This window comes from Marmota flaviventris, chromosome 11 (assembly GCF_047511675.1).
Source record: "Marmota flaviventris isolate mMarFla1 chromosome 11, mMarFla1.hap1, whole genome shotgun sequence".
Taxonomy (NCBI): Eukaryota; Metazoa; Chordata; class Mammalia; order Rodentia; family Sciuridae; genus Marmota; species Marmota flaviventris.
Window position 1 is genome coordinate 34,898,734 of NC_092508.1, and position 12,928 is coordinate 34,911,661.

At 40.3% G+C, this 12,928-nt stretch overlaps 1 protein-coding gene across 1 annotated transcript in view; it reads right to left on the reverse strand.

Annotated features, from left to right (window-relative positions):
* Window positions 1-12,928, reverse strand: part of Aox1 (aldehyde oxidase 1) — a 69,416-nt gene that overhangs the window by 6,072 nt on the left and 50,416 nt on the right. Inside the window, exons 26-31 of the mRNA XM_027925027.2 lie at window positions 12,204-12,431; window positions 7,169-7,264; window positions 5,158-5,286; window positions 3,924-3,998; window positions 2,343-2,395; window positions 989-1,103 (exon numbers count right to left, since the gene is read on the reverse strand). Coding sequence (XP_027780828.1) covers window positions 989-1,103; window positions 2,343-2,395; window positions 3,924-3,998; window positions 5,158-5,286; window positions 7,169-7,264; window positions 12,204-12,431 — 696 coding nt within the window. The remainder of the gene's footprint in view (window positions 1-988; window positions 1,104-2,342; window positions 2,396-3,923; window positions 3,999-5,157; window positions 5,287-7,168; window positions 7,265-12,203; window positions 12,432-12,928) is intronic.

A 12,928-nucleotide genomic window follows, 5' to 3' on the forward strand; every position in this document is an offset into this window, starting at 1 on the left:
TCAGTTAGCGTGAGAACTCTTCCAGGTGGAGTGGGACAACCACTCTAGCATGAACGCCATGCTTACAGGGATCACTGTGTTGTCTCAGTCCAAAGTCTCCAAAAGGGAGCTAGTCTGAGTTACAGCCCAGGCAAGCCAGATACTGGAATAGGCAAGTACAATACAGGTAGACATAATTTTAAAGATCAGATTGACTATAATTTTTAAAACACACATGTTGGCGACAAAATAAATAAAAACTTACATGTGAGCACAATTCAAGAATGTAGACCCAAGGGATATTTATTAACATCAAGAATTAAAGCTTGCTTCTGGGTAAGGTTGGGACAGATTAATACTAATAGGTTGGTCCATGATGTTAGTGAGAGTTATTCCAGAATCCTTTATTATTATTGATTATGTATTATTATTTATGATTATTGACAGTGACCAGTAAATGACTTCTTTAACTCCAGAATGTCCAAGTACAAAAAGACAAACTGAATTCTTGAAGCTGGTGTGTGTGTGTGTGTGTGTGTGTAAGAATTTAAGTGTGCATCTCTTCATAGAATCCCTTAAAAACCCAGGGATGCACTTAAATAATCTAAAAAGAAGGACCTTTTTGTTGTTGTTATTACCAGGGGTGCTTAATCACTGAGCCTCATCCCCAGTCCATTTTCACTTTTTATTTTGAGACAGGGTTTTGCTAAGTTGCTTAGGGCCTTGCCAAGTTGCTGAGGCTGGCTTTGAACACACAACCCTCCTGCCTCAGCCCCCAGAACTGCTGGCATTATAGGTGCGCACCACCATGCTTGGCAAAAGAAGGACCTTTAAAAAGATTTCAAAAACTGGCTACTGTCTGCCCTTGATTTTTCTGATACAGAGAAATCACCCTTAGCCAAAGGCATGGTGCAGTCACCCCACACTCAATTACACTCCAACAGATGGCATAGGTGGAGTCTAGATGCATCCTAAGTGCAACCTGCAAAGCTTCCCAGTGGGTACTGACCTTATGATCCCCTGTCAGGCAGTCCACTTCAACCTCTGAACAGGCAGCTCCATAAACAAAGTATTCAAAGGGATGGCCTTCGCCTTTCTCCCAGTTCATGTGTGACTCATAACCCCTGAAGGAAACAGAATCTTGAGGTGCATTGTTAAGCAATCAAGTCCTATAATCACAAACCATAATGATCAAACAGACCCATATGGAGCTGTGCAAATCAGAGGGACATATTTGTACAGTGAGGGGCCAGCATGTAATGCATGTTCAACAAATGTGCTAAGTAAATAAATATTTAATTCTTTCCTCTTCAACTCACATTGTCTGATAAAACACTCAATTACTTCTGACCAGTGAGTGAATCCTTACTCCCATAGGTTCAATACTGACTTTATGATTATTTATCCTATCGCCTTTAGCTAATCTTTTTTGTCATCAGATTGGGGGAATCCCATCTGCATTTTACACCAAACACTATTTCAAGGGTGCACAATTGCCTGCTTCGTCTCACTTGCTGGCTTCAAAATTCAACTTCCTTGCAAGAGTTGGGGTGCATGGATCAGATTTCTCAGCTCTCATTCTTTGCTTCTGCCATCTATGATGGCCTGTTCTGTTCTCAGCTCTTCTTTATTTAAGGATACCAGGCAAATGTTAATGATACAGGACAGAAGCTTGCCAGTCCTCTCTAGCCTCTCTACCCTGATCCTGCAGCTGGAGAAAGCCATTGAAAATGCTCCCAGTGCCTATTCCCAATCATTAGTCAGTGCCCCAGAACTACTACAACAACAGCAAAGTGACAAAATCAGGTAAGACTCACTATATCACCCTGCTCTCCGATGGCATTAATTTTTCACTAAAATAATTTGATAAATTATTTCCCAAAGTATGCTAGTTCTAATTGCTCCATATCTCGACAGCACAGTTATTGTCAAGTTTCTTTTTTTTTTGCTGCTCTAGAAGATGCAAATGGTGTCTATGTTATTGTGCATTTCATTTGCATCCCCACCTTTGTTTCTTAACTTAGGGGTAGATTGTGTTTTCAACAGTCAGCCAGCCACTGCCAGGGGTTCCAAGCACTAACTCCCAGAGAGCCTAAATATTGCACCCAGGATGAGCTGAGTCATTACTCAGTTGAATTTCATTTGTGTGCTTATTTTTCCCAGCAAAAGCCTTTCTAGACATGGATTAACTAGCTGCTAAAATTTTCTTTATAATAGTGGATTAATTAAAGATACAAAATCAACACTTTTGTCAAAATTGCAGACAGAACTAAAACTCTTCCTCACAATACCACTTGCTATTTTCCATAATCACAATACCACTTGCTATTTTCAATCCACAAGTGATTGAAAGGACTACTTACCTGAAGAATCCAACAGCTGAAAGACTGATACTTTCATCAAAAGCAGCCTGTGCCTGTGAAGGAGGAGTTCAAGGTGATGTAATAAAGATATCCAAAGAAAGAATCCAATCCCTCAAGACTTCAGTTTTAATTTTACTAAGCATTACATTCAGCTACCCAGAGCAATAACTAGGGAGGACAAGATTAATTTATTCCTTTCAGCAATAATTTATTCCTTTTATCACTCCACAGGCATTTGTGGTTCACTGCAGGTGGTAACTACATTTGTTCAATGTGTGTGATTGTAATAAATGACTACTATGGTATGTTACACCTATAGACTAGACTATAATGGGCAACCCATGTTCTGCTTATAAGGAAATTCATTCAGTCATTTGGGAAGACAGCCTATCAACAGAGGGCATTTTAGGAAACAATGGTTGGTTAGATGTTTAATTGTAACATCATGTATCCATAACAGTTTCAGTTGAGGAGAATAATTTTGCTAAATCGCACCATTTTTACTAAAAGGTCTTCTGACTACCAGTGCACACAGTTGGATACTACATAGAAAAATGAGGATTAGGTCCACATCTCCAGGATGAAGAGAGAAGATGAGAAGTGCAACCATTACAGGAGACAGTGGGCGGATGGCAGCATTCTGCAGTGGACTGCAGAGGACTACTCTGCACTGCATCTCTGCAGCTTCCTCCAGCCACTTTCAGCCTTGCTGGACTCGGGCAGCACCAGGCAGAGAGCAGAAACATTGAAAGCCTTTTAAAGATTTCATATCCTTAAATATGTCCAGAAAAGACTGAAAGCTTCCATAAATATGAACCACAGAGTCAGTTCTTACTCTATCAAATAGCAGGAACATTTGTCGGGGGTGCTGGGAACTGAACACAGGACCTTGAGCATGCTAAGCATGCACTCCATCCTGGGCTATACCCCCAGCCCTGGAATCATTTCTAAGTAGATTCTCTAAATATCATCTCACTAAACCTGTGTTTTGATGTTGCAAAGTTGATATTCTAGAATAGTATGACACATGCTCCCAGTGTTTATGGATGTCTATTCCATACCATCTGATACTTTATACCCTATTATTTTGAAAAGTTTGCTAGTTGACTTGAGAATGTATATTCTCTTCCAACTAGACTGTAAGTTGATCAAAGGAAGCAGCTGAAGGCCTACTATTTCTAAATGAGTGCCTATACAATTTTTACTTTTATGGAATGATTCCAGTGCTGTTTTTCTATTTTAGGAATGGTGAAACCTGAAGAAAACACATTTACAGATGTTATCCAAAAAATGCCTAGGTTCTATAGGATGAAACATTAATTAATTCTAGTTTAAAATAGGAGTTTTCTCAGAAAAACCATCTCTTTCTCCAATAGAAAATTTTCCAGATGTGAGAGCTCCTCTATCATATTATGATAAGACCTTTACATGCCGAAAGCCAAAAGATCTCTCATTTACAATGAAGCAGTGGTGGTGCCATTTGGAGTGCTTTCCTGAAGACATTTAATTCACACATATCCCTCTCTCACACACACCCTCCTGTTTTTCTAACATAAAATACAGAGAACCAGGGATTCTCACCCAGTCCTTCCAAGTTCCTTGAGGATTCTTGCTGATGATGGGTTCAAGGCGTTTTAGAAGAGTTTGACAAGCATCCTAGGGGTTATTTTTTAAGTTAAAATGATGATCACAATTTCATGCAAACACCAATTTTAAAACAACATGATATGTCATCCCATAGGCTTATCTGAAAGGTCATAGGAAGATAAGTAAGAGACCAACCCTGTAAGAGGATGCCTTGAAAGATCTCACATGGGTACCACACGTGTGTGTCAATGGTGAGCAGGGCTTCAAGATGGTGACCTTGGAAGCCATGCTAAGTCAGCGCCTAACAGAAAAACTGTGGGTAAACCACTGATCACTGTCTTCAAACAAGGTCAGATTTCATTTGTGGGAAAGTTCACTCAGGTAGCATAAGACAGAGTGAGAGGAATGAAACTGGAGTAAGAAACAGACGTCTTACCATGACCCAGGCAAGAGGTCAGAATCTGACTCAAAGAGATATCAACACAATATGGAAATGGAAAGACATAAAGACAATTTCAGGTAGAATTAAAAGGACTTGCTGGCCAGCGAAATGTCAAAAGGGAGGGACTGTGGAAGCAACCTAGATGCTCTTCAATAGGTGAATGGATAAAGAAACTGTGGTATATATACACAATGGAATATTACTCAGCATTAAAAGAGAACAAAATTATGGCATTTGCAAGTTAATGGATAGAGTTGGAGAGTATCATGTGAAGCGAAGTAAGCCAATTCCAAAAAACTAAAGGCTGAAAGTTCTCTCTAATAAGTGGATACTGATCCATAATGAGGAGGGAGGAGGCATGGAAAAAATGGAGGAACTCTGGGCAAAGAGGAGGGAGAGCAGGGGAGGGGGAATGGGGAAAGGAAAGATTATGGAATGAGATGAACATCAATACCCTAGGTACATGTATGACTGCACATATGGTGTGACACTATATCGTGTACAACCATAGAAATGTAAAGTTGTGCTGCAATTGTATATAATGAATCAAAATGCATTCTGCTGTCATATATACCTAATTAAAATAAAGAAAAAACAAAAAAGAAAAAAAAGTGAGGGAGAAAAAGGTGGCATTTCCAGTATAGGAGAACTGTGTGCTGTGCCACCGAGTTGGCCCAAGAGTTGGGTAGGAGATAAGAAATGGATGACTCAACATCTTCTGAGCTCCACACATGTATTTGGTCTTAGAGGGCTTAATGATTTTGATGCCACTACAGTGACGTTTACCTTTACTGCCAACCCATTGAGATCTGCCACTACGGATCCTCCAGAGATATTTGTATTAGGAACGGTTTCCGTGCTTGTTCCACGCAGGTGGACATTCGACATTGGCATCCTTAACTCCCGACTGGCCACCTGGATTTTAGAAGAGTTTCTTTTCAAACATTTTGGTGAGCTGTAGATCTATGCACATGCCCAAGTGGTACAGCATGTATGTGAAGCCCTTTTACACACCACAGGCACAAGGAAGCAGGACCATAAATGCCTCCCTCCAGTCACAAAAGTTTGTTTCTTCTAAAAATCCTAAAGTTAGTTCAGACCCCAAGTTATGAACACACTTTATTTTTCTTTGACTTTCTCATGTACAATAACATCAGGAAGAGAAGGTAAGGACCCAGGCCAAAGCAGGAGGAACTGCTTTACTCATGTCTTTATAGTCATGAAATTAATGCCTTTGAGGCTGCTCATCTCACCATACTGCAAAATTCTAACGAAGTCAATGTTATCAATAATAAATGCTTATCTGCTGTGCACATAACTGTAGATGCTCCATGAAAAGCATCTCTCCTGAGACAGGACAATGGCTTTGAAAAAGCAGCAACATAGACATCACAAAAGAAGAGGATAATGCTGGGGTTGAATGCCAACATGAGAGCTTAGTAGGCTGCTTTGTTCTTCATTTTTATTGCTGGAGACAATTATATTGTGAACTCTAGTTAATCCAAAATTCTCCTCTTTCCTGCTAGCAGTACAGCTTAATAGAACTTGCCCAACACTCCAAGGACATGGGTACATGGAGCTCTTCCACAATCCTTGGCTCTCAGAAGAGCATCAGCACAGAGTGCACAGGCTCACAAGGTAAAGGTGTCTTGTGGTCTCATAAGGAAAACATTAAAATCTCACCCACAAAGTGGGGAAAGGAATGACCAGACAATTCTCAAGTGATTGCAACATAAAAGAAAATATGTATTCAACATGTCTATAATCAGAAAAATGTAAAGTAAAATAATAATGAGGCATTTTCATTTACCTAGCAAATTATCTAAAATTTTTCAACAATCCATCATATTTAGTGTTTGTTAGGATATGATAAAATGGATGCTTTCTGGAAAACAATTTGTAATACATGTCAAGCAATTTAAAATACTTATATCCTATGACCTACTAATTCTATTTCTGTAAGCTTTTTTAAGAAAACAATTACTTGTAGGATCATAGGGTAATGTACAAAAACATTAATTGAAGTGTTCAGCAATTGGGGATAGTTAAATAAATTACACATACACCCACATGCAGCCATTAAAATCATGATTGTTAAGAATTCTTAATGACAGGAGGAAGTGGTCACTAAAAAGTACATAAATAACATGTCAGTAATCTTTTGAAAAAGAAAAAAAGGCAAAATTCAAAGATGCCAAAATGGCAAAATTATGTAGGATCTTTTCCCCCCCCCAATTTTCTGCATCTTTGACATGTTTCATAGACCCTAATATTATGATCATAATTAGCAAAATAGAAACAGTAGCTTCAAATTAATCTAAAACAAGTGAGCCAAAAGAAAACTATTAGAGTTTGGTTAGAAATACTGAATGTCATTTGTATTATCAATTGTTCAGAGCCCTTACCATAAAAAGGGCAAGAAATAAAGCAATAAATCAGAATTTGCAAATCTTTTTATTGCCTAGCAAAGATTTGAAAAAAGACAACTCAGTTGTTTATATATATATATATATATATATATATATATATATATATATATATATATATATATATATATATAAATCAACAAATAAACACATGACATTATTTTAATTAAAAAACTTGAGTCCCTTCTACTATATTCTTTTTAGGGCCTCAGTTATAAAATTGGTTTATCTACCCAGTTTCTGCTCATAGCTTAGCAGCTTATCTGTCTCCTATCCTTTATTTTGGAACAGAAAATATACATTCACAGTTTTCTTTCATGAACTTATCAGTGAGGACACACCCAACAGAATACAGTTATTGGTATTCTTACCTGAATCATTTTAGTGTGAACACCCTGCCCCATTTCAATCCCGCCATGAGTGACCAGTGCAGAACCATCCAGATAAATGTGAACCAGGGCAGCAGCCTAAGCAGAAGAGATGCAAGCAGATGAAACAGAAGAGAATTTTTTGACTTGTATTATCACATACCATGTCAATGAAAATGCTTTCCTCAGAAATGATCCTTTTCCTTCCATTCCCCCTAGACCCTGCCAAATATATGCACAACCAGAGCAAAGTCAAGGCAATGGTGGGTCAAGCAGTGCCTTGTGATCACCACACAAGAAGCCATACGGTCCTAGGTGGGTCTGGGTCTGAGGCAGGACTATGCACCTTAAGTTACTGTTTCTTAGTTAGGGCCCTTGAGCACATGGGTATCTCTAGGGACCCCTCTCCCTGCCTCGGAGTGGAGCTTGGGGTCGTGTGTGTGCGCACGCACAAGCCCTCCATTTAAAAATGCTCAGTTAAATATATGTAGGTTGAGGGAGAGAGAGAATATTCTCATAGTTGTAAGCATACTGCAGAGAAGAAAAAATGAAAACCCAAATAAGAAGGACAGACAGACATGAATTTTTTTTCTTCAAAATGAGCTAAGCCCATCTTAATTCATCTTGGCACAGAATTACAAGCTTTGGATTTGAAAAGAAACTTGCAAGGAATCTTATCTAATTATATAGCTTCCCACAAGGACCCAGAAGCAACCAAACTGCTAAAAAAAATTAAAGGTTCCTCTAGAAACACCAGTCTGCAAGCTAAATACGCTTTACCATGAACAAGAATGTGCTTTCTTGCAAGTCTGCAGTGCTAAAGTATGGAGCCTCTAGTCCAGGGGACTGCAGAAAATAAGGATGACTTCTTCAGGGAGTCTCCAATATGAAAGTAACATCAACACCATAAGTCTACAGTCTAAGTGCTTCCACCTGGTTTCACTGTGGTCTAGGAAGGCCTGAGAGGCAACCTGTGCAGTTGTTCATGGGAGTATGGGTGACCACACTCGTGGGTGTCTGCATCATCCAGGGGTCACTAAGGCTCTGTGAGCTGGGTTTCTTAACATCTAAGTTTCTGTACAGAGTGGCATATGATTTGAAAACAAGGTCTTCAGAAAATTCTGGTAATTTCTGCTTGATGAACCTCATATTTTATTACTATTATATTATGATTTACCTACTTAGATTACTTAGAAGCAACCCTGGTTATAAGTGAAAGTTAAAGGAATTGCATGTCAATCACCAGATAAACCCAAGAAAAGGATTGTATTTCTCAACCAATTCTCTGCCCAACAGAAGGACCTTCACAGACATTTTTTTGGGCTGTGAACCACACTTGGGGAACTACCTCTTTTTTGATATCCAAAGGTTCACATTACTCCAGTGACAATCAGAAGCCCCCATCATTCCAAATATGACACTTTGGACAATAAAAGTAAACTTTTCAGCTAGTCAGTAGGTGTAAACTGGGGATGTATTGTCAAAATGGGGACACCAAAGTACACTTTCTCTAAGAACAAAGGCACATATATTCATGGTCCAATGGAGAATTTTAGACTCTTGTGCCATAATAATCATGTCTGGGGCCCTGAGAAGATGTAATGGGTGTTTTACTGTCAACTAACATATGACTTCACCACCCTGTGCTCCTGGCTGCATGATAAAGAGAAAGAGCGGTGTCCTCTACAGATGGCCCAGAACTGGCTGCCCTGGGGGTGTGCATCAGATGCCAGGTGGTGCCTAATGTCAACAGTCACTTCTGGGCTTTCTTCTATTGCACTTAATTGTACCTTGCTGGCATGTGAGCCCAGGAGAGGTAAGAGCATGTCCTAAGGCATCCCTTGAAATGTGGGGTGGTGTCTTGCCTGTGGTAGGTCCTCAAGAAGTGTCCAATAAATGAATTTGCAAGAGCATAGTGATTTGATTTGTTTCTTAAGTTTGCAGACTCTGTATTTGGCCTCCTTGACTCTGCCAAGCACGGATGGACTTAGCACATGTGACTAAGCTGCAATTACAGAGGATTGTGCCTGTCCTCCATTGTGTGAACCTGCTGGTGACTGCGCTCTGCCTGTGGGGTTGGGGCAGTATTTCTATTGTAGACCCTGATTAATTTGTTCCATGTGGTGCTGCAATCTCCTCAGGCTATTAAAAATGTCAAATTTGGTTCAGTTAAGTGGCACCACTGGATGGTTCATTGTTAGACCACAAAAGATAATTCCACAAAGCTTCATCTACAAAATTGGCACAACTGGAGCACTGGAACAGATGGCTCTCCATTATTAATAGAGAACTTAGTTGATACAATTTAAATCTTCAAGCTATGACTGCTAGTATTGGTGAAAAGTTAGTTCTAATCCTAAGAGTCCCCAAATGCACAACCAGTCAACATTTGAGCTCCTCCTCTATGCCAGGTGCTGTAGCAAGGCCCCGGAAACACAGAAGTTAATTAGATACTGTCTGTGTCCTTCAGTGTTCCCACTCTAGGAATTAAGGCTACTGTAGATGAGTTACATCGAACTCCCTCAGCTGGTGCTTCTGCTTAGGGAGGCAGTATGGGACAATGAAGACCCATGGGACCTGAGACCAGGCATGTGGAGGTCAAATCTTCATTCTGCCACTCCTTACTGCATGTCCTTGGGCAAGAGAGCAAATCTCTACCAACTTCAGTTTCCCCATCTATAAAACAGAATCACACGTACTCAGTAGAGACAAGATCAGGGTAATCAAGTGGGAGATTACAAATCCCACCTCAGGGCCTTCCTCAGAGAAGACACTCAAATATTTCTAGCTCCCTTCTCTATTTTATTTGCTTTAGAACAGAATCTTTCAGGATGTGTCTTTCGGGAAGCAGTTTGTGACTGATCTCAAACTCTTTTGATTTAGTCCTAAGCAAAGCTTTTAAGCACAGCAGTTCTCTGGCAAAGGCTTCCCAGTAGCCTCTGAGAATGAATTTGTATTGCTGGCTCTCGTCTAGTTTCTTCTCGGCCGAGCTAAATCCCAGCTCAGTTCTCATCAAAAAGTGCTCCAGGCAGAAGGTTTCAGAAGCTGCCCAGACCTGAGTTCTAGCCCTGGCCTAGCTTCTACTAGCTGTGGGACTTTGGGTCTGTTTTCTTATTTATAAAATGAAAATACAAACCTTATAGGCTGCCCTGAGGGTTGAATGAAGTAAAATCTTAAAGGACTTATAACAGTGGGTACTCAACTATTATTACTTTCATGTACTTTTCTTTTTTTTTTTCAATATTTATTTATTTATTTTAACTCCCATTTTTACCCCAAATACAGATTGCAGAATCACATCATCAACTTTTTGAGAAATTTCTGATGAGGGAAATGATACAGACCTGGTCTATGGCAAAGGCTAGACATTAAGTAATGGAAGCCACTAATTAGAGGCAGCCTGCCATGTTTCCCCACAGTCTAACACTCAAGATTGCCAGAGGATGCTGGGTGCGGTGGCACACACTCAGTGGCTCTGGAGGCTGAGACAGGAAGATCTCAAGTTCAAAGCCAGCCTCAGCAACTTAGTGAGGCCTTAAGCAACTTAGCCAGACCCTGTCTCAAAATAAAAATTAAAAATGGTCTGGGGATGTGGCTCAGTGGCTAGTTCAATACCCGGTAACAAAAACAAAAACAAGAAAAGATTGCCAGAGGACCCATAAACAATAGAGTTGAGTTTCTTGACAATCCTGTCCAGTTTGCTTAAGGACTGACTAACTTCTTTGCTATCTGCCAGCTAATAAGTTTAACCCCAAATTGTATACCAAGATTCTTTATTCACAAACCCTTTTCTCAGTTGTAGTTCTCTCCCCCACTTCCTTTTTAATAACTTTGTTTTTGCCTTTGTTCCTCAACAATGGCCTCTTGAATATCTCCACCAACCCCCTTCCCTGCTGTCTGAGTAAATTGTGTACAGATGGCCAAATGGCTCTCTGTTAATTTCTGTCACTGCAAATAGGCAAGGAATGAAAAGGCTACAGTAGGACAACCATTTGTAATGAGCAGCCACTTGCCTACAATCAAAGCTGCATGAAAATGGTATAAAGATTACACCAAAGTTCAGCTAGGCTAGTTAGGTGTATGGATGGACAAGGGAATGGGGCAGGGACCTTTTTACCACTTTTCCTGTCTATTTCCTCAACCTATACACTAATGCTCCTCCCACAATCTATCCACCCTTATTTTTTCCTATTGCATCTTCACTTAACACACCTGCCACTGTACCTTCTTCATGGCTCATTTGAAGTGTGAATCCTGCAGAGGAAGAACCACCAAGCTCTGTGAGGGCCCTGCTGGATATCTACATACATGGAAATTTACATTATAGAAGAAGAGAGAAAATGGGAGTCTGCATCACTGCTGTCCTCAGTGAGTCAGAATACAGCAGCCCTTTGCCAGCTGTTAGGGGTATTTTCATTCCAGAATGAAGAAGTGGAAACAGCTAGTGGGATTTAGCAACCAAGCAAGGGGATTTATTTAATCAGTTAAAGAAACTATAAGAGCAGATTCCCAGTCTTTCTCTTTATACTTTTAATAGCTAGGAGGGGGAACAAACTCCTAAATTTGTGTTTAAAAGTTATTGAAATGATTTAATTTTCTGGGTTTAGTTTACTGCAATCCACCCATGGGAGTTGAGGCACCCCAACACCTTGCAAGCCTCCATTTCCATTTCCTCTCCAGAGACACAGAACCACAATAGATGGAGGAGTCCTGGAAGTCATTGTTCCTACCCTCTTATTTTCCTCATGAGCCATCTGGGGCCCACAGAAATCATCTCAGCTGCTTTTTGACAGGGCCAGGAGTAAACCTCAGGTTTCCCAATTTCCCAGCAAGAACATTTTCACCAACCACGGGAGCATTGGCAGAGGAGCTCAGTCTCCTCTGGAGCAAAGCTGATGTGACTAAGCACAACTCTGGTTAAGTTTAGCAACTGGAGACAGCAATCACGTGGCTGGTGCAACAGAATGGAAAGTTCCTTCCATGCTCTTTGTTTTGCCTGGGCCACCTCCAGATGGCACGCCCCTGTGTTTGAACTGACCTGAGAGAAGGCTACTGAGCCAACTCCAACAGGATACTTCAGGGGAACCATGGCCAGCCCTTTCTTCTTCCAGTAATTCTCTGCATTGAATTTTTCCACGGCTGCTCTCCTCATGGAGAAGGAAGACTTGGCCATACATTCTTTCCAACACTGGCTGAGATTCTTGGCATTAATCTCTTGTTTGTAGGGTGTCTGATCTATTTCTTTGTACATATTTATCATTCGAACCTAAGAAAGGAGATTAAAAGTGAGAGGAAATCAGAATATATGGTCTCATCCATGCACCATCTTCCTAGTCCAATTCTGCCCATCCTGTGCGGTCCAAGCTGAGTTCTCCCTGGTTCTTGCTGAATAAAACCTTTCACAAGACACTGAGTTCTCCTCTTCCCCACCTGGAGCATCTATCAACGATGTGAGCGCTGACTTGTATGTTTCTATGCTGTTCTTGTGCAAGTTTAAAGGAAGGAATCCTTCCCTTAGATTTCTTTATCTCAACACTATCCAGGTCCACTCAATTCTAGTTGCACTTGTGGGTATCCATTGAAAGTATCTGGCTAAATGATTTGGTTTATTCAAATGCTGTGTCAAAATAAGACTTACTTCCAAAACAAACAGGAAAGTTTGTTTACATATAACTGACATCTAGGAAGAAGAACAAATTAGAAGACTCTATTCCAAGATATCTGATGAGCTGAGTACAATTCTTTCATCACAGAATTGGCAAT